Consider the following 24,164-nt stretch of genomic DNA (forward strand, 5'->3'; position numbering starts at 1 on the left):
TCAGTTCAGTTCAACCTTGTCAAGTGGACGACGGACACTGACACCGACACCCAGAAGCGCGTTTCTTACAACTACTACAGTGTCTTCTCCCTATTCACCGCCGCTGCCCTTCCGAATTCTTATTCTCATTAGCGCCTCCTAAGCAGGAGCAGACCCATTGGCCTCATCATGCGTACATGTTCATCGTCGAGCCCTTCCTCTAACCCAATTCCCCGTTCCTTGCGTTCCTTGAGCACCGCCGCTCGCATCGCCCCAACTTGTATGCTTGCAATGTCTTGCTCTTGGGGCACACCAGGGTTGAGCCGGCACCAATTCAGGTAGCTCGAATTGGTTCTTCGTACGGCCGCGAGCTCCTTCCACGTCGTCACATCCTTCACAGGGAAATGTCAGCGCTGACGTTTCTTGTAAGTTCCTCATTCGACTAGTGTCTTACCTCAAAAAGAAGCTCCCAATTTCCCTCTCTGCCCCTCTGTGGGGGCAAGACGGGAACGAAGTCGTCTTCGGAGACGGGATAAGTCTGCAGACTTGACTCTTCCCACGCATTGGTGTCCGCCGGCAGGGGCACTTTGCGATAGAGACTCCTGATGATGCTACTCCCCGGCTCGTTGAGTAAGGGCTTGAGATCCACGTAGGCGCTGTCAGACACGATTTTTGCAAGTGAACCGTGCTCCTTCGGGTAGGCGATGTCATACGTCTGTGACTTCCACCGTCAGCTTTATTGTCTCTGTTGCCCGGCCTTGTGCTTGTGCGAACCCCTCACCCAAAAAGCTACGGTGGACCCTTTTCTGGTGACCCTCTGGACCTCCTGCCACATCTTCTCGTACTCAAACCAATGAGCCGCCGTCCCCGCCACGACGACGTCGACACTCCCGTCCTCGACGCCCTCGAGCTTCTCAGCTGACCCGACCCGATACTGGACCCGGTCCTGATACGACTTGGCCCTCTTGCGCTCGAGGTCCTTTAGTGCTGACTGGGCCGATTGCACCATCTTCTCTCCCGGGTCGAGGCCCAAAGTATTTTCAAAGTGGTCGAGCAAGGGCCAGGAAGCTTGGCCTGGGCCGCAGCCGAGGTCAAGCAGCCTCTCCGTCCGTCCGACATGGAAGCCGAGGATACGGTCGTAGATGCATGCGGGGTAGCGAGGACGAGACGCCAAGTAGGCGTCGACGTCGAAGCCAGCGTCGTAGTACTCGCTCATGATATGCCTTTCTGATGGTTGAAATACCTGGAGTGGAGACGAGACGAGGGCGACGACAAAGGCCGAAGCAGTCAGTGAGGATCCTGTCGAGTCATTTTCTTCGCACTGACCACCGGCCGCTGACGACTATGTCCAAATGGCTACATAGGTCGATCGGAACTCTTACCGTCGGGTCCGCTGTCACCAGCTTCACAGGTGGTGCCCTTTCGTTTGGCAACTTGCAAGTGGGACAATCCTGTGGAAGGATCACCGAGCTTATTGAGATGGTCAACAACTTGACGGACGGAACGCTCTACTTCGAACACGATGGTCTGAACGTGAAGCAGCCTTAGATTTTCCGACGCGTCCAACATCAACGGTCATCGTCCCGACAACGAGCATGGCACCCTCGACATCGAGGTCGCCCCTCTACGACGGCTGTCCACCCGAGTCGTTGTGGAACCGTGTTCCGCACTTTCAGTCGTCTGGTCCGTGGGCATCCTCTTCGATCAGCAGCGAGCCGCGTCAAGCGGACCCCACGGCCGACGAAGCAGGGCAAGAGGAGGAGGAGGAGGAGGAGGAGGAGGCCGACGAATGGGAGTACGAAGAGACGGAGGACCTCATCATGCTCGACCTTGGCTCCAAGTCTGCTCGCCTAGCCCACATGTCGCACGAGTACACTGTCACGGTGAGTCTGTTCTTTTCTCTTACTTTTCTATGTCTGTGAGCTGATGTATCCCACAGGGACTCGAGACGGACCACCCATTCTTCAAGCTGGGCAACTTGACATTCAAAGGCAGATGGGATCAATTGCTCGGCACCGAGCTTCTCCTTCACCTTGATCGAGGTGAGTCGAGCTCCCTCTTTCGTTCATATCCACAGCTTTTCTAATCACGGCAAGCACAGACCCGACCAAGGCAAAGAACGAGCAGACGGTCATCACGCCCCTCGGCCCAAGTCCAGCCCCGTCGAGCTCGCGGCCCGCGGTGCCCGGGGCCATCTCGAAGCGCGTCGTTCTCGAGCCCGCCAGCAACCTGTCGGAGCGCGAGGCGGCCCTCTTGCGTCCGCTCAACGCCACAGACGGGCCCTCGGCCGTGGAGAAGAGGGGCGCGGCACCCCTTGCCCTTGTTTCCTACAAGGACTTTCGCTGGGTCAGGGGCGTCGGCTGGGTGCACAAGGACGACGTTGGGGAGGCGATTAGCGCACAGGCCGAGGAGCAGGGGGAGAGCGACGCGGATGAGGAAGGACAGGGGCTCGCAGACGATGGCGCGTCGGACGGCGAAGCGGGCGCGGGGCAGCCCGACGGCGGAGTCAAGCTTACGAAGCGGGGAAAGCCAAAGAAGAAGAGGCAGCCGATGACAGAGGTACAGAAGGCCAAGGCCAACCTCAAGAGGGCGTTGCATAAGCTTGAAAAGGACAATCCGAAGCTGAAAGAGGACATCGAGAAGAGAAAAGACCAGATCAAGGTCAAAGAGGAGGGCGGGGGCCAAGATGAGGAAGAAGAGGACGTTGAAGATGATGAGGAACCACAGCCTCAGCGAGACGCGCAAGCAGGAGGCCAAGGCGACGATCATATGGACACCACCTGAGAATTAGAAAGGAAGGAGTGGGTGTATTGTAGCATGGAAAGGGTATATCGGAGCTCAATCATCATCATCCGGAAAGAGATCCTCGACGACGAGATCAATGAGGGTATATACAATGTGCTTGTTCAGCCGCTTGTTTTGCAACAAGGCCCATCCGCGCCTCGCGGCCCGCCTTGCATTGTCACGCCCGACAAAGTGGGCCGCTAGATCTGGCAAGAGGGTCGACAGCTTCCGGTGGGCGCTCTCTCGCAGCCTTTGCCTTTCGCCAGAGCTTCTTTGCCGCTGGCCTTGCTGCTGCCTGAGCTTGCCATCGGGCCAAAGTGTGTCTCGGAACGCTGCGAGGTACGCGAGGATGGAAGAGGGTGAGAGGCTTGACGAGACGACGTGGCGTACCTTTCTGTTGGGCAATTCAGCGTCAGTGAGATGGAACGGCAGAAGGCAGCATAGGAAGCGGCAACACCAACCTTTCGATTGTCCCTCCGAGCGCTTGCTGCAGCACCATGACGAGGGCTAGTCTCCTGAGCCAATTGTCTTCGCGTTTCAGCTCGAATAGCTCGATCAGAGCATCGCATATAGGGGCTGTAAACGGCGGAACCTTGTGCGGACGATTCGATGAAGCGACATCTTTGAGCTCGGCCGCCGCTGCAACTTGAGAGGGAGCCATAGCGGAAGACAAGTGTGTCGAGATCGACGACAGTGGTGGCTGCTGTGTTGTGACAGCTGCCAAACGCTCAAAGTCGGGCAAACTGACAAGGTCGCCCAGATTGGATGTCGAGAGGCGGTTTAGCACTATGTCGAGCATGCTCGGCCCAAAGAGAAAATCGTCGAAGCCTTCGGCCACACCTGTGACGCTTCTAAAGAGACTCGAAACGAGACCTGGGCTTCTCGCACCGATGGCTGGCAATGGTGCGGCAGCCGCGGTTGGTGAGAGCAGCTGCGGAGCGTAATGAGAAGAGGCTACGTTGAGCACCTCTGCCGTGATGGTTGCATTCGACTGTCTCAGAAATGCCTTGAGCTCGCCCGATTGACAGATGGCCTTGGAAGATCGCACGAGTGCGGCGAGGTACTTTTCGAGAGCCATGCGTCTCGCTTCGACAAAGTGCGAGTGGACCAGCCCAACGAGTCTCTTGCCCGGGAACAGAGGTTCCAGAGTGCGTGCTTCGTGGTAGCCCTCCTTGAGCTTGGTGTGCAGGAGGAAGAAGTCGTTGTACCGTCTGGCCACGACCCAGCCATTCTGCATTTGGTTGCTACCCGAGGTCAGATTGGTCACCTCGATGAGGTACAGGGCATATTCTTTCCCCTCGGCATCGAGCTTTGTGGTGGCCTGTTGGATCGTGACTCGCGTCGAGGCCGGATCGAGCTTGACGTCGTCTGCCTCAATCTGCTGGTCGAGGATGCTGCCTTGCTCAAACTCCAGCTCTCTCAGCTCGCGAGCGACGGACTCTTGACTCTTTCGGAGCAGCCGCATCTCCTTTTCGCTCGATCCTGTCAGCTCTGCTTTGCGCACCAGGGCACCCAGGACGCTTTCTTGGCCTCGAAGATGTTGAATGCGAGCTTCCACGCGCCCCAGGCGAGCTGAAAGGTCTGCCGAAGTCAGGTGGTGGAGAGCTTTTGGTTGCTGCTGAGGTGCTGTTCGTTGTTGTTGCTGAAGCTGCTCGGTGCTGCGCTCGTTCTCGTCGTCGTCATCGAAGATGGCTTGACGCGTCTGACCCTGGTTGCCACTCGGAGAAGCTCTTCGGAAGGCTGGTCTAAGCTCTCTTGCTGTGGAAGCGCTGCGCTGTGCTTTGGGTCGCGGTCTTATGCTGTTCGCAGCGGCGACGTCTTCGTGGAGGATGTTGGCCAGGGCCGACTCTATGGCGTCCATCTTGTCAACGCGCACGAAGCCGTCTCTGGCCTCCAGAAGATCGTCTCCATCGCCGCCACTTTCCTCACCGCCAGCCTCATCCTCTTCTTCAAAGAGAGCCTCTCTGAAGAGGGGCGTCCTCGAAGCGAGGCCGTCAAAGGTGCTGCCGCCCTTTCCGCCCATCAATTGCTCAATGTCGTTCGAATAGGCTGTAGACCTGGTGGAGCTGGCTTGCCCACGTTCATCCTCAGAGCCGAAGAGAGAGCTAGACGTTGTCTCGAATCGAGAGGAAGAGGAGTGTACCTGAGGAGATCGAGGCTCGTCTCCGAACAGATCGGCATGGTCCGATCGCCTTCTTGCCATTGGAGGATCGGAAACCGCTCTTCCGCCGGGTATTCCACCTTTAGATGGACGAGTGCTCGTCAATGGCCTCGGTGCTTCGTTGCCATCGTCCTCGCTGCCGTCTTCGGCTTCTACCTTGGGCCCCGCTGTGACAGCGGTCATCTGCGTAGCGCTCCTGTTGATGTCATCAATCGCCTTGTACCAGCCTGGAGTCTTTTGGAACAACGGCCAATCTTCCTCGAGCATCTCGACGTAGACCTGACGCTGTGCACGAACGACGCTCTGGCGCACTTTTCTAATCTGAGCTTGTGTTGCCCTCGGCATGTCTGCCGTTGTCTGTACAAACGCCATGGCGACATCGATGTAGGCTGATTTGACGCATTGAGCAATAAGCTGCGATGAGTAGTACTGATCTGTGAATAGCTGCACGTCTTCACGAAGCGTTTTGACGTCCTTAAATGACGTTGCAGCTTCTTCTTCGTCTTCCGTCCCGCTTTCGACATCTTCGAGGGGATTCTTGAAGCTGTTGACCGAAAGCCAGAACTGGACCAGGATCGACCGACGCCTGGCCTCGGCAAACTCGAGAAAATGCGAGATGGCAGACGGGCTAGTGAGGACGACCTGAAGGCTCACATCCTTTGGCGCGACCACCGATGGTTGCGGCGACGAAGACTTGCCCGGCTGCTGGTCTTCTTTCGCGCTGAGCTGATCGAGCCTCCGGTCAAGGGCTTCGAGGGCAATCTCGAGCCGGCTCAGGTAAGCCTGTGAGGCAACTCGGCGCATCTCGTCGCTCTCCTCTTGCCTCTGGAGCAGATCGGCTTTTGTTTTGCGAATCTGCTGCATCAGATCATTCCTCGTCCTCCTTGCCTCGAGGATGGAAGAGTAGCTCGAGACTTGCTCCAGGAAATTGTCGAACGACTGACTCCCCTTCCCACCGCTGCTCACGTTTCTTTTCAATGGTCCTCGGAAAAAGCTGTGGGGTGTTGTTGTCGTCGATGCCGAGGGAGGGGTGACTGATACGGTACCTGCCTCCTTGTCCAGGGCCTCTCGAAGCCTGTTGACGAGCCTCTGCTCCTGCAGAGCGGCACCGACCTTTTCGTCAATGAGGCTGTTGAGCGTGTCGGGGTCGCAGAGGCTGTCGATGACCCCCTTGAGAATGGAGCAGGCCAGTATTTCGCGCACAATGATGAAGACTGGCCTGCTGCCCTGCTCAGATGGCGGCATGACGCCCTTGAGGATCCTCGTTGAGAGCTTTCGGAGGTGATCGATCTCCGTCACTCTTGTGTCCGGACTCGCCGTGCTCCCCACGGCAGGATGTAGCCGGCCGCCGTCGTAGAGACCGGCCAAGAAGACGTCGCCATCGTCATCCTCGACGTACTCTCGAACACCCTCGTGCAACTTTGCCTCGGCCTCGTAGAAGCTCGTCATATGCGCAGTGAGCTTCGGAAGGAGCTTTTGCACACCCATCGAAGCGACATCGACCTGCGAGAGTCTGGAGGCCAGAACACCGACCGACTCGCGTATCGTCTTTTCCACGATAGTGATGAAGCTGGAGCGGCCTCCTTGGAGCAAGGGCGTGTGCCAGCTCTCGACAAAGTCACGTAGAATCAGCCGCACGATGTCGTCTGCCGAGGTAGAGACTGCCGACGACTGAGGGTGGATGGGCTCAAAAGTGGGATCGACATCTCGCACTCTCTTTGGCGTAATCTGCTTTGTGATACGGCGCAGAGTGGCAGTGTAGTCGAAGCCGTCGTTCATGGGCGACGAGGCACTCTGGCTGTCGGCGAGCCAGGCCACAAAGAGAGGAGCAATCACCGCAGTCAGCACCCACAAGATGGCCAAGACGGGTACTAGGAGAACCAAGGCGAGATTGGACGCGGACTGAGGGGTGATGTGACCGTCGCGAACGGCACTGGCGAATACGATGATGCCGAATAAGCCAAAGACGAGGTAGGACGCAAGCGCATCCTTGTTCGTGTCCCTCGGCGGCGCAGCGCTAGCATTGCGTCTCCGAGCTTGTGGTTCTTGCTTTTCGTCCACTGAAGACATGTCGGCCGTGGCACGTTCTTCGCTCCCGGAATGGCTATCGCATCTTTGTCGAGGTGAGAAGGCGAGCTGCGCCTGTGCACCAACGACACACCCGCACACAGGCCCTGAGAGAGAATTACAGTTTTTCGGAAGCCGGACATCCCCTGCTTCTACATCTCTCTACCTGCGCGACATTTTCCCTGCTCGACGGCTTGGCTTTAGGTTGTTTGACTGACTGGATTGGATCGGACCGAACTGAACCCGACAAGATGACGCAGGACGCCTCGTCATCGTTTGACATTGTGTCGGCCTACCATGAGCTCCTCGCCTCGTCGCCGTCGACGCCGATGCCGATCGCATCAATCTTTGCGCTGTGCGATGTCATCACCCACATACCCAGCAACACCACCTCGGAGCTCATTGCGCTCATCAACACCCACTCGTCGCGCCTCAAGGCCGCACTGCCCAATCCCGTGCCTGCCACGGCGGGGCTGGACCTCTTTAAGCGGCTCGTCGTGACGATGCAGTGGGATGCCTCGGCCGACTTTGGTGTGCAGAAGCAGACGCTCGTCGACCTCGCGCGCGAGTTTGCCGAAAAGACGGTGCCGAGCTGCCGCGAAAAGATTGTGGACCTCTCCATGGCTTTTATCAAGGACGATGCCGTCGTCCTCACCCACTCGTACTCGCGCGTCGTCATGCAGATCCTGCTGGCCGCGGCCCGGCGCGGCAACAGCATCAGCGTCATTGTCACTGAGTCCAGGCCGAGCGGGCTCGGTCTCAAGACGTACGACGAGCTGACAAGCGCGGGAATACCCACGACAGTCATTGGCGATGCAGCGACAGCATACATGGGCGAAAGGATCGACCTCGTCCTCGTCGGCGCAGAGGGCGTGTGCGAGAGCGGTGGCCTGCTCAATTGCATCGGCACCCTCAACCTTGCCCTCGTCGCCAAGGCCTACCGGAAACCGTTTTACGCAGCCGCAGAGAGGTGAGTTGGCCGACCAGTTCTGCTCGCTTAGGTGATGCTCACGGGACAATACCTACCCTCTCTTTCAGCTACAAGTTCTTGCGGATCTTTCCGCTATCGCAATTTGACCTGCCCACATCCTCTGCATCACCGTTGCATGCCTCGACGGCGAGACAAGACGCGACGCCTACGCTCTCATCTTCAGCAAGCGCAATGGACGAGGATCCCGGCAAAGACAGACTCCGAGGGACCAGACTCATGACGAGAGAGATGGAGGAAAAGAATCCCGCCGTGGATTACACATCACCAGACCTCGTCACCTTTCTCTTTAGCGATGTCGGCGTGCTCACTCCCTCGGGCGTAGGCGACGCATTATTGGCCGTGTACGGCGGCAACGCAGACTAAAATCATTCTAATGCAACATCACTTTCATTTCCACCTTTCCATCCATCATCACGGCTACATTATTGACTTGAAAGACCTACGCTAGACTTTGAGCGCATCAGAGAACCCTCTTGAGGCTGCTCCATGGCAGTCCGACCTTGGCGAGCCACTGAAGAAAAGAGAAGGCAATCGTCAGTTTTCCAGTCTAATCCCAAGGAAGCATTTGGATAGTAGTCGCTGCTGCTGCTGCTGCTGCTGCTGCTTGAGAAACACGGCGAGACGAGAAAAGCCAACATCACCGCATCAGTGCTTTTTGCTATGGTGCTTCGTCAAAGCACGCCTCTCGACGTGCTTCTTCTGCAGCCCAGCCATCCAAGAGCACGCCCACACCCCCTCTGCCCCAAATTCCGTGGAGAGAGCCGCAAGGCACCGACACCGACGAGAGAGAGTCGCCATAAACGAGATCGGCGGCCAGGGGTGAACAAGCCTGCATTCCCCGACCTCCAGGTGCTCTCCTCGACCGTCCCGTTCGGGAAAAGAAGTGAAGAGCACGCTGGACACAAGAAGCCCCCAGAACCCAAAAAGAAGATCAAAAAGAACCAAAAAGGGTATAAGAGAAGAAGAAAGAATGCGGTTCACGTCCAATAACGATCCAAACGGGTTGTCGAACAGACGAAGATGAAGGGGGAGGAGACGGGGGATGAGAGACTGTGCTGCGTTATTGATGACTCGGTGAAGATGATAGACGGCAGTGTGTTCGTTCATCGCGCTGATGCTTATCCTTCTCGCCTTTAAAGTTTGAGCGGTAAGGTGAACTGAATGTGATGGTGGGTCGTCAAAAGGGAATTTCGCCTTTTCGCATCGTCTGCTATCAAGCTCGTCTTCTTCATCGGTCTCGCTTATCGTTGTCTTCATCCTTTCCGTTCTGTTCCCTCGCTTCATCTGTTTTCTTTCCTCGCAGCGGAACTGTGAGCGTCGTCCTCTTCGTCATCGTCATCGGCTCTACAACGTAGGTATGCTGATGGTGGTGGCACGTTGACATGAGATGCAGACCCATCGATGCATTGGTGGGTGTACAGAGGTTGATGTTGGGTGTTTATGGTGGTAGTTGCCTCATCGAATGCTTGCTGCAGCCCTTAACTATCGTTCATACTCGACTATTCGCACGGTGGTGAATCCTCTTCTTCTTTCTTCGCTACTCGATCTCGTTTGCTGCTGATCCTGCCTAATTCGCACACATCGGCGTAGCCGGACGCGCGACTTTGTGTAGACTTGACATGGGCCTCTTATTAGGATGAACCCGCCTACGTCGCCGCCGGCACATTACGCTTCTGCTCTTCGATTGCTCGCTTGCTCGTCTCTGCCTTGCTCGATTCGAATCGCTCTCTCGCTTTCGTTCGTCTTCCTTAACAAGTCCAACCTATCTTGTAAAGCCTCGTATCCAGCTCACGCACGCTCGTTCCCACAAAGAAGTCGCTATATGTCCGTCCACTCAACACAAAAAAGAACAGACGAGCAGCATTTCTGCCGCCCAGTCGCACTGTTTCTGTCTTTTGTGGCCATCCGCATAGCAACCCTTTCTGGCCGTTGCGGCGCCAGCGGCTCTCCGACCCGACAAGGAAAAGAAAGAGAGGGAGGACAAAGCGGATGGATGCTGATGGCATGAGCCGGGAAATGTCATCACGGGTGGATGGCCTTTCTCGACATGCTCGTCGTGATCCCAATAGCAGCAGCAGCGGCAGCAAGAACAAGGGAAATCTCCGCGACCAAGCGCGGATGCATCCATGAGAAGCAAGAGCCAGGAAAACTGCGACGCACCAGAGCATGGAAAATGAGGCCACCCATGGCAACGAAGTTGAGCGATGTCGAGATGCCGTGGAGCGAGGCGAACTCCTTGTTGAGCGTCTTCATCTTGTCGGAGGCCTGTGCAGGAAAACCGTTAGTCGGTGGATGGATGGCATGATGGATGGGAGAGTGAGGTGGCAATGGCGGTGAGGGCCCAGAAGCGCGACGCAGGAGAGGATTAAAAATGCCACGTGCGCGTCTGTCCCCAGGCGCTCGCACCAGCCGCCCCGACCACGCCGAAAGGGGAAAGAAACGCGAAGTCGTGGATATCAAAGAGACCAAAGGGTTGATGGCATCTCCAGACATCGGAACCAGGACAAGCATGGCAGGCTACTCACTGACTCGTCCTTGCAGTCCTTGCCCTCCTCACGCTCCTGGCGGTGACGGTCGAACATGATCTTGGAGCTGGCGGGCCCGATGACGAGGCCGTTGACAATATGGCTGACGGCACACGTCGCCAGGGTGAACGCCTGGTAGACGGTGGAGTCAAAGATGTCGAAAGGGTGTTCGCGGATCACCTTGAATTCCCTCGCAAGGGTTCCAACGAGAAGGAGGCTGAGCGCGCCGTTGAGGCCGAAGAAGTAGGGAAAGATCTTGCTCTGGATGACGCCAAAGGTCTGGCGGGGCAGGTTTGCGTACTGCACCGGACCGCCGACGAAAGACACCCACACCTGGCTGCCGAGGGCGGTGCCGAAGGCGAGGAGGTGGATAGATCGAGCATCGGGGGTCAAGAGCTTCTTGACGTATTCGACGCCCACGCGCGAAGGGATGTCCATCTTAGCTAAAGGCTGATTGATGCGCTTGAGAGATGTTTATAGCAGATGAAGGACGTTTCGTCGGCTTGACGAAGGGGTGGATGGATGAAGAAGGGATGTGGAAGATTGTCAGGAAGGAGGGGAGGACAGGCCAAAGTTACGTGAGCTGGGCACCTATTATTTTGCGGGTCAGCTATAGGCGGGATTGAGCGCACGGGCTATCCCCAGCCCCCTCTGCATCATGACGCGTTTGGCAACGCCAGGACCCTTGCACTCCAACGCGACTCCAACATGAAGGAAAAATAATCCAGGCGTGGGTGTCGAAAATTCTGTCATCCAGACTGCACGGCCGCGACCTGAGAAGATACCGTGTAGGGTGGATCCGACAAGAACTTTGAGCGACCGTTTTCCCTCTTGGCTGAGAACCTTCAAAAGAACGGAGAGAAGACTGTCGGAGCTGTGGAATGAATACAACGAGGGAGTCGAATGTGGGTATTAGATGACTATGAATACAAGAGACGTCGACCGGGACCGTGTCACGCCCTGCTCCTCTCCATGGCGCCGACCTGCAGCTCGAGGTCGTTGAGTGCGTGATCCCAATGTATGAACAACTGCGAGATGGACTCGACCTGGTGGCGGCGTAATCGAACATGGTCAGCTGACTTGTACAGGCGACATGCTCGCCATTACTCACGTATCGACTGTAGTCCTCGACTAGAGACATTACTTGTTCTTCGAGGGCATTGTCGTCTTTTGACTTTTTCGATGCTGAAGCCTTCAGTTCCTCCACTTTGGGAGTTAGTGCTTCGTGGTCTAGAAGAGGAGTAGGGAAAGGTCAGAAGGGCAGAGAGCAAGGCACAACGCAGTTCTCACCTGCCAGCTTGCCTGCTCCCGCCACGCCCCGCTCGTCAAGCGTCTGACACTGTCTCAAGTCTCTCTCGAGGTCCCTCAGGTCTTGCTCAGCTTCTAGCAAGAGCGCAACCTGGGTCTGTGGTGTCATGGTGGTCCCTCCTGGTAGCGCTTGCTCTTCCCCTTCTCCCTTGCCAGCATCTTGGGATGACGTCAGCGATGTGCCGCCACCGAGTGTTGCAAAGGATGGAATGAGATAAGGACGATTGTGACTGTAGTCTGCTGCGAATTGGCTGACTGGACGATGAGGCTTGAGCGCCTCGTCTAGCTTCTCCTGCGCCTGCAGCGTCCTGGAGAGGATCGATCGCGAGGTAGATGATATATTGGCGTCGCTCGCGGCTGATACGCCATTACCCAGCTGCGATCGACCGACAACGAGCGACTCGAGGAGCGCAACTCGCAAGCTCAGCGAGAGAGCCGGTGATGTGGCGTCTGCCCTGCGTGCTGTGCTTGTCATGTTGGTGTGGATTAGGTCTGGCGCATTCTGAGGAACGGAGCGCGCGTTCGCCAAGGCACAAGAAGTCCACCAATAAGCTGACATAATCAAAGTGATTTTTAGGTTGGCAGTTGCTCCGCGCTCAGTGACAGCGCCCTGGCAACGACGAGGAGCGCAATGAAGGAAACGAGGCTATCGGTCTTGTCGCCATCGCCGCGGTAGTAGACGATATGGACCGCTTCCAGCCCATATCGCTGACGACATCGTCCCTGGGCGCACATCTGGCACCCTCGGAGGAGGTCGTGACGCTGTGCGCCTCTGTCGGCCTTTATTCCGGCCCGTCAAAGTCACTGCCACATTCCTCTGGCACTGTCTATCTGACGTCGCATCGGCTCTTCTACATCGACGACAAGGAGCCGCACAAGCACAGCTGCCATCTCGATCTGGACCTTGTCAAGAACTCAGAGTATTACGCTGGGTTCCTCAAGAGCAGCCCCAAAGTCACACTGGGCCTTCGATCAGCAGAAAGAGATGCCGGTCTACCGACACCGAGCTCGAGCAGCAGCAGAAGCCAGAGCAACAACAACAGCCGGGCAAATCTTGCGGCGAGAATCGACTCTCCTGTACCCTCTCCAAGCCCAAGGAAGTCGACCTCGTCGCTTTCTGCGACCCAGCATCAGGACTGGCGGCTGAATGCAACCGTCCAGGATCTCGGCTCGTCGCCTCTGCCAAAGACGACTTGGATTTGCCGGGTCTGCGCCTTCAGCAACCCGATAGATCAAGTGCGAGGGGCAGGAGTAGCATTGAAATGCCAGCTCTGTGGTGTGCCCCGTGACAACGAGGAGATCGAAGCTGACCCTCGGGCTTTCAACAGCCATCAGGCTGTCCCTTCCCCAAGTCCTTCCCCTGCACCAACCGCGGTCGCAGCGGGCGAAAATGGCGGTGTCTCGTGCCCCGTGTGTACATTTTCAAACCACCCGTCGATGGTGCGCTGCGAGATGTGCGACACGCCGTTGGGCTCTATCGATGTCAACGCCCTACAAACGGCTGCCCGTGTGGAGAACGGAAGAAATAAGACGAATGGACAAAGAGCTGAGCTCACTACTTCTGCTCGGAGAAAGAATGACTTTCACCCGGTCGTGAGCCTCGACGATGCGTTGGTCGATGACGGTGACGAAGACGATGACGACGACTACGGTACAGCACTGCCCGCTGAGAAGCACGATAGCGTTCGTCTCTCATTCCGAAGAGGCGGGGACAAAGCCTTCTACAACCTGCTCAAATCAACGTTGCAGATGAAAGCCTGGAAAAGAACCCGGGAAGAAGGAGAATCAAGCATGTCGGGAGCCTATCGAAACATTGACGGAAGGGATCCTGGCGCTGTCGGGCTGTCCTCGCCGAATGCAGCTGCGGCTTCGAGACGAGTTGGCATCGAAGGCATCTTTTCGACGATGGAGCTGCAGTCGAGAGAGGAGCATCAGGGAATGCAAGATGCCATCAAGGATCTCGAAGCGCTCATGGGGCAAGCCAAGAAAATGGTCGAATTCGCAGAGAGCCTCAATGCAAAGCTGACGAAGCAAGAGGCGGCGCGAGTTGGCTCACAAGAACGAGGAGAGAGCGCAGGAGCCGAGGATGAGGCCGCTGCTACATTGATTCGATCTTCGCTCCTCCGTTTGGGCTTGCCCACACCAGCACTGACGCCCGACATGGCGCGCGACGAGGCAGAGTACCACCGGGGCCTTGCGAGGGAGCTTGGAGGCCTGCTCTACGATTTCAATACATCGGGAACATCCAACGGTGCCGTAAAGGGACGACACGATCAAGGCAGAGGTCTGATGGGACGCGGCGAGGTTCTCGCCAGCCTTGAGTCCTCTGCGACAGCCAAACAAAGAGCAAAGTGGCGAGACCAGGGTGGCAGAGGCATCGTCGCGCTGGACGAAGCCTGGTGCATCTGGAATCGAGCCCGAGGCGTGGCTCTACTCTCTCCATCAACGCTCCTGGCTGTGGCGAACACGCACCTTCCCCAGTGGACCAGCCCCCCGATCTCGATGAGGACGTTTCGGAGCGGGCTGAGGGTCCTCGTCACGCCTCGATTCGATGATCAGAGGTTCCTAGAGAGAGTTCTCAGCGAGCTGGCGCGGCGGCGCACCGAGCAGAACAAGGCAGTGGGCATATCGACGATGGACATTGCAAGGACCGAGGAAGCGCCATTGGCGTTGATCCAGGAGATGCTCGAAGCGGTCGAGACCGGCTGGGGCCGGCTTGTCAGAGACGATGGCGGAGCAGGCGAGTCCTCATCGACAGGAACGACGGTTTGGTATAGGGATGAGATTTCATCGTTCGACTGGGATGCTTGGGTCCAGAGTAGAAAGACGGTGGACAGCATACATACATCGCAGAGCAGCAGCAACAGCAGCATCTTGTAGAATCATCAACATCAAATCTATCAGCATCATCATCAGCTCAAGAATCAGAGACAATGACGATTGATGTGTCTCGCTTCAGAGATGGAGAGAAAAGTGCTATCGGTACAGTTACAACAGGTGTCTAGCTCGTGCGGGGTGAGGAAGATGATGACTGAGGGGAAAAGTGGTAGATATGCGGTAGGAAAGGACTCGCCGGGATGATGATAGGACAAGACGAAATGTGAAAAAAAAAGGGGAAGGAAGAGGAAAGCGAGAGGAGACATCACTGCTCCATGCTAGAGGCTCCAATCTGCCCGACAGGCGCTTGGCCACCGCCTAAGCCCGCTCTGGCGTCAAAATAGAGTCGATCGTCGCCATCATCGAAGCTGCCGTCTTCCTCGTCCCAGCGGCTCCATGGCGGTGCCTGTCTATTTGCCCTTGATGGAGTGTTTATCTGACCATCCTCTTCATCTGAATCTCCACCTTCTCTTGGTGGTGTTCTGGGTCGATGTAGGTCCGTCACTGAACTTGCCTCGTTGCTTGCCGTGTTCTGTCGCCCTAATGCATCTGGCACTTGGGGTGGTGCTGAACTCGGTGCGGGAGCAGGGGCTTGTGCCGACGATGTCGTCGTAGGCCGCGGCAAATCAAGAGGTTGAAAAGGGACGCGCGGAATTATACTGTAGCTGGAGGACGAAGGAGCGGTGAGCCTATCAGCATGGCCAGTCCCACCACCGTTGGTTCCCAAATGGGAAGAAGAAAAGGTGGAGGGATACTGACGCGTGGTAGGCGCTACCGAGGTGACAGTCGATGAAAGCCCAGCCGAGGGAGGTAAAGGCGGTGTTGGAATGTCGTCGTCTTCCGAGTCACTGAAGGTGAGATCAATAATCTGGGCCGATGATTGCTCCCCTTCTGGTGGAACACTGGGAGAACCATTGGTCTGAGGCTGAAAGCCGTTTCCGTTCGGCCGTGCTTTTGACTTCAAAGGCACATCGTCGTCGCCGTCGTCTTCATCATCATCGATTATCTCAAAGACCTCCGAATGCTTGCGCTTCTTCGATGCGTCTTCACTGCTCGAGTTCGGTCGATAGTCGGTCTGCAGTGGTGTCGCCGTGCCACTCGCTTCTCTATTGTCCGTACCACGGTTGGCTCCCAGCTGACTTGTTGTTGCTGACGCCCTTCCCGACGAGATCGCGTCATTGGATGTGCGCCAGTTGCCAACTGCGTCGGTGAGGACAGTTTCCACCTCCTCAGGCACCCTATCCAGAATGTCTTGGACGTAGCTGCCAGGACGGTGATGAGAAGCTTGCGGATTTTGGGAAAGAGCCTCTACTCACCCGTCCCAAAACAAAGATGCCGGATCCACGCTTTTGAAGCAGACCGGGCATTGCCAAGAAGGTGTTTGTTCGTTGATAGAGTAGAACGACAACGCATCAAAGCATTGCACATGTGTGCATGCCTCCGAACGACACGGAGTTTGAAGGCGCATGTAACTGAGCTGTTATATTGCGAAAGTGTCAGCACCTCTTCATGAGCCAATGGCACTAGCTGACTCACTGGACACTTGAGGCTTAAGGATGCCTCGCCTACCTCGACGTCATCGTCATCTGCAGCTCTTTTCACTGTAAAGAGGTCAGCATCCTTTCGGAAGTTTCATAGAAAGATACAGCAAGCTCACTGTTACCCAGCACCACATCTTTAGGCTTGAGGTTATTTGCTTTGAGCGTCGAGACCAACGAGGGGCTATCGACGACCGAGCAGATAGCCGCAGCGAGGATGTATGCTTTAGGCGCGTTTGCGTACAACATTTCGACATGGTTCATGCGACCAGTAGTCAAGGCGAGGGCTTTGTCCTTGTTGAGGTTTGGGGGGAGCACTTTGGCAGGCCCCTTCTTTCCACCCCTTAGGTTGACGGACAACGGCGTCTTGTTGACTCGAAGCTCGCAAACGACGGGGAACTCAACCGTGACTGGATGATTTGGATTCTGTCCGAGATCCCAAGCCGGCTTTGGTGCCGAAAATAAGCGAAGCTGATGACTGTTGGATTGAGAAGACCGATCAATTATGGCTTGGGATCGATCTGGCCGCAGGTGTCATGACTCACTCTTTCTGCTCCAACAGAGCAACTTGCTCAGGTTTTAGGTATATGAACAGCGACGCCTGTTTCCTCTCATTCTGTGCGGGCGCCTCATAAGCTGTCACTGGTCCGCACACCCACTCCTTGGGCTGCACGAAAGGAGAGCGCTTAAAGTTTGTGATTGTCGAAGAAACACGAGGGGCTGTTCGAAGGTTCCGACTCAGCGCACGGAACGAGGTGAACATTTGGTGAAGCTCACCATGAGGATAGCTTGCACCTGAAGAGGTGCCAGCGTGGTTCCCGTAGGCTCCGTTGACACTGAAGCGAGGCGCGGCGCCATTGTAGCCACCACCGCTGACAGAAGAGCTGCTCGAGAACTTGTTCGAAGGTACTCCTCCGAGAACATGATTGCCTGCTTGGTAGCCATGACCTTGCCCCGCATATCGCGACGGTCTTGTGCTACGATGGCAGCCAACAGGGTCAGATGATCAGAAATTGAAAGATGTCGTCGGAGGTACTCACGCGCCAACTACAGGGCTGCCATAGTAACGCTCGAGGTCCCTTCGGCCTGTCTCGTAATTGACGAGATCGCCAATCTCTTTGCAAGTCTTGAAAAAGCCCTCGGCTCTTTCGATCAGATGTGGTTTATTTCCCGCCGTGCTGATATTCCCCCCTGTCCTTCTGGCGTTGATATCTTTGATGAGGGCTTTGAGTTCGGTCACCTTCAGAAAGGATACAACTCTCAGGACATTCTAAGGAGAGTAGCATCTATGAGCAAAAGACAGAGACGAGCGGCATAGAAAATAGGTGACAACCTACAGGTAGATCAGCAAATGGCTCGGCGGACACAGCAGAATTGGCGGCCATATCGAAAAAATAGAAGGAAGGTGGTGCCACCTTCGTCCCTCTGCTGCTCCGCTTCCACCCTCCCGCCACTCGTGCAAAGATGCGTAAATTTGGCGAAGAGGCGTGAGCTGATGGAAGTCAGACAGTGAGTGCCTACGAAGGCTGATGCGGAGACATGAGAGCTAGTCAGGTCGTCTTTAGAAGCCCGCGAGTAGTTGATAGACTTGTCGATGTGACGGACGGCAAAGGGCGGCGGTATTCGATTCTTGGACCGAAGTTGCGACGCACGTGATCCAATTAAAGCTTGCCCACCCGCGTCGTGACAAAGAGCAACACCATCACCCGTCTGCTAGGGCGACCAGGGGTCCGAAACGCCGCATATGGAGCGACCGTCTCGTCACCCACTGCGCTTAGTGACGGGGAGGTGGTCGCCCGAACGGAGCCGCAGCATGATCGAATATCAGGGGTCGAGCAAGAAGGACGAGCATCTCTTGAGTCGGCTCCACGACCTCGCCATCTCCATAGCGCGTGAAGATGTGGACGTGCCAGACGACGAGAGCATTGCGAACAATAAGCACGAAGAGAATGCTCACAAGTACTCAGCACTACTAAGCAAGCAAAAGGATAGACACGAACTCGGCAGGTCCGACGACGATGTCATCGACAACGCCATGCGGTCCTTAATTGTCAAGCATAGTATTGCGCTTCGACCAGTGGTCTCAGAGGCCATTGCGAAGACGTACAAGAGCTTGAAGGAGGCCGTGCGAGTGAGCGAAGCCTCTGTAAGAGCATCGAGGCAGCGCGCTGTCGACAGAGGAGTGATGACGTACTTCGAAGAACCTGCTCTTAACAGCGATAATCTCGGCTCTGCCATTCGGTTAATCCTCTCACTCGCCGGCCCTCCCGACGTACAGACTGAGGTCTTTGCAAGTCTTCAGTCAGAGTCGCCCCGTGCTAGACTGTACCTCACTGCAGCAGAGAAGCAGGATGCTGAACGGAGCGAATGGAAGCGCATTTTGGCCGAGGAAGGCGATGATGCTTTGTACAAGGACTATGAAGACGAGGATGGGATGGAAAGCGAAGACTGGAGCGATCTCGAGAGCAGTAATAGCTCAAGCGAGCAAGAAGAAAGCGACAGAGAGGATATCAGGCTGGTTTTCAAAGAACGTTTGGAAGATAGGGAGACGAAAGGGCAGTGTCTGCGAAAGGCCAGAGACGAGACCTTCGAGCAGAATAAAAGCAGGATCGCCGAGGAGTCTCTCGAACAGCATCAAACGAAGCTTCGAGTCATTGATCATGCTGAGGCTGCAGGCTACTGGGGAGAAGACCTGCCCGGAAGGCCTTCAGGGGCGAGCGGCTCGTACGACATGACATTTGAGGGTGAGTCAATCGAGAGTGTACGTCACCACGCGAATGAAGAGCTGAGGAAGGAGAAGCCAGGTCGATTCCTCCTCGAAGTCGAAGTCATGCGAGAAGTTCTCAAAACACTTGAAGCCAGGACAGCAAAAGAAGGAAGCCCAAGCGTCCTCTTCGAATGCCAAGATGGTACCTGGTCGCTGCGGAATGATGCTGCACAGCTTCCACACCTCACTTCAGCGAGCTATGCTTCCCTGCTCGCAGTGACCGCAGACATGGCAACATCGCTCTCGCTACTTTGGGGCTATGTCGACGCGATGACTAAAGAGAGCTTGTCAAGGACAGATGTTCCTCCCACTGCTCAGCTATGCGTCGAGGCGATGGCTTCCGAGATAGAATCGCTGTTGGTGACTTTCGCCCAGAGACGAGCGAACTGGGATTGCACACTCGCTGCTGCAATGCGTACGTCCAGAGGGAGCAACTCAAGCTCAACGTCGACGACCGTCCACCTCGAATCACTTCTTCGATCGGAATTCGCCACGCTCTCTATGTTGGAAAGCGTTGTCCGAGAAATTGGCGGGCTGGACGAACCTCGGCGCCTTCCATCGGTCGCCAGCCTTCTGGATACCCTTCATCGAGCCTTGACTTTTGGCTTGTTGCTCCAAGACAAAGCAGAAGGAGAATTGTCAGATTACGCGCATCAACCCAACACCTTGGACCTCGCCCGTTGCTTTCTCGTCACAGCAAGGCCCGCCTGGAACGACGTTCAGACGTGGCTCACTCGTGGAGCCTTTACAGTGGTCAAAGAAAAGGATCGATCGGAAGCGGCGTATCGGCACTTTTTTGCCAAATCAGGCGCTACAGATGGTATCCTGGAAGCCGAACACTGGAACAAAGGCATCGCAGAGATTCAAGACAGCTTTCCAAACTTCTTGCAGCCCCTTGCCTTGGACATTATGATGACAGGCAAGACGGTCGGCTTGTTGAGAGCGATGGGGTTCGATGGATTCCTGCGGTCGATCTCGTGGACCGAAGAAAGCGACAAGTGGACTTTGGAAGCAATCATGAGAGCTAATATAGAGGGAGGGATCACTGACGAAGATCTGGATGATGAGGGAAGTGCAAGCCTGCCCTCGGATGCAGGAATGAACGCCCAAGAAGAGGGAAATCTCTTTGTCACACAAATGACGAGACATTTCAATGCAGTCCCCGATGCGCGTCCGACTGACGAACTAGTCCACGAGGCGCTCTTCAGCCATGGGCGTCGTTCGCCAAGAGTAAAGACCGTCACGACACCAGAAAATACCGATTCCCACGACGAGATTGTACGGTGCCTGGACGGCATCACCTTTCCTTCCGTCCTGGCAACACAGCTTTCGCCGATCTTTTCGCTCGCTCGGAAACGGTTGCACGATGTCCTATTTGCTCCACGGGGCGAAGGTGGGTGCGATCTGATGCAGCACCTCGACACACTGCAAGGCCTTTATCTCATGCGACGAGGGGCGGACATGGGAGCGTGGTGCGAGGCCATCTTCGAGAGACTCGATCGTGGACTCGCCATTTCGGATTTCCACATTCTCAACAGCGCATTTCGGGAGGAGACATCGGCGCATAGCTGGCTTGATACAGGTCTGGTTCGTTTTTCATGGGCAGGTGCAGCTTCCGAGACCCTTTCCGAAATCCGCGACTTGCGCTGTATCCTCGTCGAATATTCGGTGAGTCTTACACTGCAGCACAAACGATCGAGAAGCTGACTAGTCCTTGGCAGGTCCCTTGGCCTCTCAATTACCTCTTTACGCCGGCCGCGCTCAGAGTCTACCAATCAATCTTTACTCTCTTGCTGCAGTTGGCTCGAAGCAAGGCGGTGCTCGATCGGACAGGCCGCGCCCGACCAGGCGTCTTCCTAGTCCGAGCTCGGCAACGTGACGGAATGTCACTCCAGGAAGGCCACTTGCAGATCGGCAACGGTAGATCGACCGCTGCTCGCCCTCCTCTGGCGCAACCAATGTCAGCTCTGCAAACGACGGAGAATGCAGAAACGAGGCTGTTTTACGCTGTGCGCAGACGCTTCACCTGGATCATTTGCATTTTTGGCGAATACGTGGGCAGAGATGTGAGAGCGACTGTCTGTCCTCAAGCGTAGAGAGAGAAAGAGCTGACATGGGCAAATCGGGCAGGTCATCGAAAGCGAGAGCCAAAGATTGCATCTGCGATTCCGAGAGGGTATGATCTCCTTCGAGGATCTCATTGAATCGCACTCGAGCAGCCTGGATCGTATCGCTTGGCTGTGTTTCTTGAGCGACGCGCATGGCGATGACGAGGCGACCACGTTGGTCCGAAAGGCGCTGTTGGACATTATGGATATGGCTCTGAAGTTGGCAGGGGCATTCGCAGCATATACAGGCGACTTCGATGCGGAGCACAGCTTACACGTCGAGGAGCGCGAGAGAAAACAGAGAAGGAGGAGAAGAAGAGAGAGGAGGAGAAGCAAGGGCGAGAAGAGCAACAGAAGGGCAGGCACAGCGGACGATGAAGATGAGGAGGAAGAGGAGGAAGAGGAAGAGATCATGGGCGAAGTACAGAGGGAAGAGGGTCTGACGGCAGGAGGCGTGACGACGATGAGCACGACCTTCAGCACCTTCTTCGATGAAGACGACCACGACAGCAATGAGAGCCTGCTCGGCTTCGTTCGACGTCTCGATATAAAGCTCGACGGTGCGCTCAACCTAATACAGAAACAATTGGGGGTGCTCGCAGCAAGGGCTAGCGGTGAGGCCAGGCACGATGATCGCGAGGCGCTACAAAACCTCCTCTTTGCTCTCGAAGGTTGAGCCATGTCCGAAAGTTGTGACAATTGTATAGTATTGGTACAGTGCAACAGATGTGCAATAGAGAAAAAGGACCTCACTACCCCGTCCCTTCCTTCCATCTCGCCGAGTTTGTTGTGGCTTCCTCGTCCTCGCTCATCAGCGTCGTGAGGCCGCCTTCGTCCACGACAACGTGAGAGTCGCCTTCTGCACTGCTCTTCATCTTCTTGCGAGCCATGGCACTCTTGGCGGCTTCCTCGATTCTTCGAACCTCTTCTTCTTCCGAGAGAATCGGCGGTCGCGGGAGCGAAGTTGGAACAGACAGAGGTAGGGGCTCTTGATGGCCTGGAGCATCAACGGCGGGTGGCGGGGCATTGATGAGCATCGGCAGCTGTAGCAGCGCACAGAGCGCTTCGGTCTGCGGATTTGTGTACCATGGTGCTGAGGATGCGAGTCAATTTATGATTGGCACTGTTATGCGATGAGGCCACAAGCTACTCACGAGGCCGATCAATCAGGCCATTTGGATCTGTCGTCGGTGGCGCCGTCTTCTCAAATCTTTGAGTCCGCCGTACGGCCAACGGGTGTTGATCGTCGTCTTCTTGCGATCCGTCAAGAGCAGAAGAAGAAGATATGTTTTGATCAATCCACTTCTCTTCTTTCTTGATTGTCGCCTCAAGCGTCGCATCGACATTGGGCAGCTTCTTTTGGTGCTTCTCTAGAGAGAGATGTTCATGCGTCGCCCGCGTCACGGCCAACCAGCGGGGATGAAAGCGCAGAGCTGGTTGCATCTTCAAACCTTCCTCGGACGTTGTCGCTTCTCGAACACCAATTCTGTAGCTCTCGTTTGAGTCGAATGGTGCCTCAATCTCCAAGATCTGGAAGAGGAAAGAGTTTGAATGGCCCGAAAGCGTAATGTCCTTGCTCTTCACCCACCTGCAGAAAGTCCTGGCCTTCTAGGCATTTACTCAGAGCCAGAAACCTGGTGCTGTCTTCAACGAGGCCCGTCTCGAGTGAAATAGGTCCTGCATCCCCATTCGGACCGTGTGTGGGATCTTCGTCTGTCTCCTCTGCTCTTGGCCGTGCGTCCTCGACACCATCGTCTTCGTCCTCAATTGCGATTTCCTCCCCATTGACGGCAGTCACCTCTTCGTCTTCGGGATCAATATTCATCTCCTCCTCATTTTTGGGGTTTGTATCAGCGACAGCTGTCCCATCGACACCTTGATTGGCGCCCTTGTCGTCTCCGATCGTGATTTCCTCAGAGTTGGGCTGATCAGGACCCTTACCTGACGAAGATTCTGGAGCAGAGCCTTTTCTTGTTACGCGAGCTGGCTGACCCGAGTGCTTGAACAAGGCAGCGAATCGGACGTGGAGGTGGGCAGAGAACCAATACTTTGGCTGAAGCACCTTGAGGAGATCGAGAAGAGGGGGCGAGCCCAATGTTGAAGTGTTGATCTGCAAAGGACCGACTAAATATCAGGACCTAGTGTTGTTCTTGTTTAAGAGAAGGATAAGCGGGAACACTGACCTCATCTTTGAAGAACGGTTTCTTCTTGATGAGCCAACCTGTATCGCCGTGCTGCTCAATCGTATTTGGCCAGTCGTGTGACACGACAACATCTGGTTTCCTCGCTCCGCCTGCAAGCTGTTGTGGAGAATCTGACGTTGAGGGAGGTGAAAAGCTTCTCCTGTGGTAACAATGCAACCCACCAGCTTAAGCCTGAAAACATCGTATTGACGGGTATGGTAGACGGAGCGAACCGTTGACGGGTTATACGGCAGCTTTTCGAAGCGACCTAGCCAGTAATCGTGAGACTTGTAGATGCCACTGGCGCCTGCAATCACCAGGCCTCCAACCTCTATGCAACCTGCAGGACCAAGATAGTAGATGTTCGGTGCAACCCAGCCGCCGTGATATCTGCAGCAGTCGGCTCGCGTTAGCAAACGTGATGACCCGGTCGTTCATAGGGCGACTCACAGTTCCCAGAGGTAATTAGACGCCTCGTGGTTGCCGCCGATCATGATGGTCAGAATGGGCGCCCTTCTTCGACCGCTGTAGTAGCGATGGAAATCGCCCAGTTGCTTGTACTTTGCAGGCACGGCCAAGCAGTCGAGGTCGGCCCGATTCCGAAGGGTCTGGACGTCACCGCAGAGGATGAGGACGTCGGTGGCCTTTCCGGCATTAGCATCGAGGGCGTGTATTGACGCATAGATGCGGTCGAGCTCGCCATGCGAACATCCTTCGATAGCAACCTTGCATCACAAGAGAAGGGCTCAGTTCCTTTCTTAGCGATTCTTCAGTTCGGCGTTGACCAACTCACCCTCATCGCCCACCACTTCTTCTTTCGCTTGGCTCTCTCTCCACAGAGCTCTATGTTGCCCTGATCCAATACCGCCATCCTTC

The 24,164-nt window shown here is 55.8% G+C and overlaps 11 protein-coding genes across 11 annotated transcripts; 4 read left to right on the forward strand and 7 right to left on the reverse strand.

Annotated features, from left to right (window-relative positions):
* Nucleotides 1–104: 104 nt before the first annotated feature.
* Nucleotides 105–1,505, reverse strand: FA10DRAFT_268423 (S-adenosyl-L-methionine-dependent methyltransferase). Its single transcript, XM_025522325.1, has 4 exons — nucleotides 1,306–1,505; nucleotides 761–1,222; nucleotides 434–694; nucleotides 105–371 (listed from the first exon to the last, which is right to left on the reverse strand). The coding sequence occupies exons 2-4, from the start codon at nucleotides 1,193–1,195 to the stop codon at nucleotides 129–131; spliced, it is 939 nt and encodes a 312-aa protein (XP_025375411.1). The 5' UTR covers nucleotides 1,196–1,222; nucleotides 1,306–1,505; the 3' UTR covers nucleotides 105–128.
* Nucleotides 1,301–2,854, forward strand: FA10DRAFT_157419 (hypothetical protein). Its single transcript, XM_025518137.1, has 4 exons — nucleotides 1,301–1,862; nucleotides 1,919–2,021; nucleotides 2,081–2,109; nucleotides 2,171–2,854. Exons 1-4 carry the CDS (start codon nucleotides 1,575–1,577, stop codon nucleotides 2,531–2,533), a joined length of 783 nt encoding a protein of 260 aa, XP_025375412.1. The 5' UTR covers nucleotides 1,301–1,574; the 3' UTR covers nucleotides 2,534–2,854.
* On the reverse strand, nucleotides 2,781–7,135 carry FA10DRAFT_303202 (hypothetical protein). Its single transcript, XM_025525212.1, has 2 exons — nucleotides 3,225–7,135; nucleotides 2,781–3,157 (listed from the first exon to the last, which is right to left on the reverse strand). The coding sequence occupies exons 1-2, from the start codon at nucleotides 6,992–6,994 to the stop codon at nucleotides 2,818–2,820; spliced, it is 4,110 nt and encodes a 1,369-aa protein (XP_025375413.1). The 5' UTR covers nucleotides 6,995–7,135; the 3' UTR covers nucleotides 2,781–2,817.
* Nucleotides 7,136–7,165: 30 nt separating this feature from the next.
* FA10DRAFT_268426 (nagb/rpia/CoA transferase-like protein) lies at nucleotides 7,166–8,425 on the forward strand. Its single transcript, XM_025522326.1, has 2 exons — nucleotides 7,166–7,961; nucleotides 8,030–8,425. The coding sequence occupies exons 1-2, from the start codon at nucleotides 7,243–7,245 to the stop codon at nucleotides 8,343–8,345; spliced, it is 1,035 nt and encodes a 344-aa protein (XP_025375414.1). The 5' UTR covers nucleotides 7,166–7,242; the 3' UTR covers nucleotides 8,346–8,425.
* Nucleotides 8,297–9,442, reverse strand: FA10DRAFT_157135 (hypothetical protein). The gene has a single exon (XM_025518132.1). It carries the CDS (start codon nucleotides 9,264–9,266, stop codon nucleotides 8,628–8,630), a length of 639 nt encoding a protein of 212 aa, XP_025375415.1. The 5' UTR covers nucleotides 9,267–9,442; the 3' UTR covers nucleotides 8,297–8,627.
* A 555-nt stretch (nucleotides 9,443–9,997) lies between these two features.
* On the reverse strand, nucleotides 9,998–11,247 carry FA10DRAFT_157284 (hypothetical protein). Its single transcript, XM_025518135.1, has 3 exons — nucleotides 11,099–11,247; nucleotides 10,508–11,009; nucleotides 9,998–10,247 (listed from the first exon to the last, which is right to left on the reverse strand). Exons 2-3 carry the CDS (start codon nucleotides 10,943–10,945, stop codon nucleotides 10,005–10,007), a joined length of 681 nt encoding a protein of 226 aa, XP_025375416.1. The 5' UTR covers nucleotides 10,946–11,009; nucleotides 11,099–11,247; the 3' UTR covers nucleotides 9,998–10,004.
* Nucleotides 11,248–11,398: 151 nt separating this feature from the next.
* On the reverse strand, nucleotides 11,399–12,308 carry FA10DRAFT_268429 (hypothetical protein). The gene is made up of 3 exons (XM_025522327.1): nucleotides 11,798–12,308; nucleotides 11,619–11,737; nucleotides 11,399–11,553 (listed from the first exon to the last, which is right to left on the reverse strand). The coding sequence occupies exons 1-3, from the start codon at nucleotides 12,288–12,290 to the stop codon at nucleotides 11,461–11,463; spliced, it is 705 nt and encodes a 234-aa protein (XP_025375417.1). The 5' UTR covers nucleotides 12,291–12,308; the 3' UTR covers nucleotides 11,399–11,460.
* Nucleotides 12,309–12,429: 121 nt separating this feature from the next.
* FA10DRAFT_268430 (hypothetical protein) lies at nucleotides 12,430–14,830 on the forward strand. Its single transcript, XM_025522328.1, has one exon. It carries the CDS (start codon nucleotides 12,500–12,502, stop codon nucleotides 14,693–14,695), a length of 2,196 nt encoding a protein of 731 aa, XP_025375418.1. The 5' UTR covers nucleotides 12,430–12,499; the 3' UTR covers nucleotides 14,696–14,830.
* Nucleotides 14,827–17,703, reverse strand: FA10DRAFT_157765 (hypothetical protein). Its single transcript, XM_025518138.1, has 8 exons — nucleotides 17,568–17,703; nucleotides 17,271–17,500; nucleotides 17,008–17,207; nucleotides 16,776–16,950; nucleotides 16,350–16,708; nucleotides 16,229–16,293; nucleotides 16,009–16,169; nucleotides 14,827–15,954 (listed from the first exon to the last, which is right to left on the reverse strand). The coding sequence occupies exons 1-8, from the start codon at nucleotides 17,613–17,615 to the stop codon at nucleotides 14,958–14,960; spliced, it is 2,235 nt and encodes a 744-aa protein (XP_025375419.1). The 5' UTR covers nucleotides 17,616–17,703; the 3' UTR covers nucleotides 14,827–14,957.
* Nucleotides 17,704–17,935: 232 nt separating this feature from the next.
* Nucleotides 17,936–21,862, forward strand: FA10DRAFT_268433 (hypothetical protein). The gene is made up of 4 exons (XM_025522329.1): nucleotides 17,936–18,974; nucleotides 19,035–20,665; nucleotides 20,719–21,063; nucleotides 21,128–21,862. Exons 1-4 carry the CDS (start codon nucleotides 18,044–18,046, stop codon nucleotides 21,779–21,781), a joined length of 3,561 nt encoding a protein of 1,186 aa, XP_025375420.1. The 5' UTR covers nucleotides 17,936–18,043; the 3' UTR covers nucleotides 21,782–21,862.
* FA10DRAFT_280807 (hypothetical protein) lies at nucleotides 21,383–24,122 on the reverse strand. Its single transcript, XM_025523643.1, has 7 exons — nucleotides 24,082–24,122; nucleotides 23,739–24,013; nucleotides 23,471–23,678; nucleotides 23,289–23,405; nucleotides 22,694–23,215; nucleotides 22,260–22,635; nucleotides 21,383–22,198 (listed from the first exon to the last, which is right to left on the reverse strand). The coding sequence occupies exons 1-7, from the start codon at nucleotides 24,085–24,087 to the stop codon at nucleotides 21,858–21,860; spliced, it is 1,845 nt and encodes a 614-aa protein (XP_025375421.1). The 5' UTR covers nucleotides 24,088–24,122; the 3' UTR covers nucleotides 21,383–21,857.
* Between the last annotated feature and the right edge of the window lie 42 nt (nucleotides 24,123–24,164).

Source organism: Acaromyces ingoldii (assembly GCF_003144295.1).
Source record: "Acaromyces ingoldii strain MCA 4198 unplaced genomic scaffold FA10scaffold_5, whole genome shotgun sequence".
Classification (NCBI taxonomy): domain Eukaryota; kingdom Fungi; phylum Basidiomycota; class Exobasidiomycetes; order Exobasidiales; family Cryptobasidiaceae; genus Acaromyces; species Acaromyces ingoldii.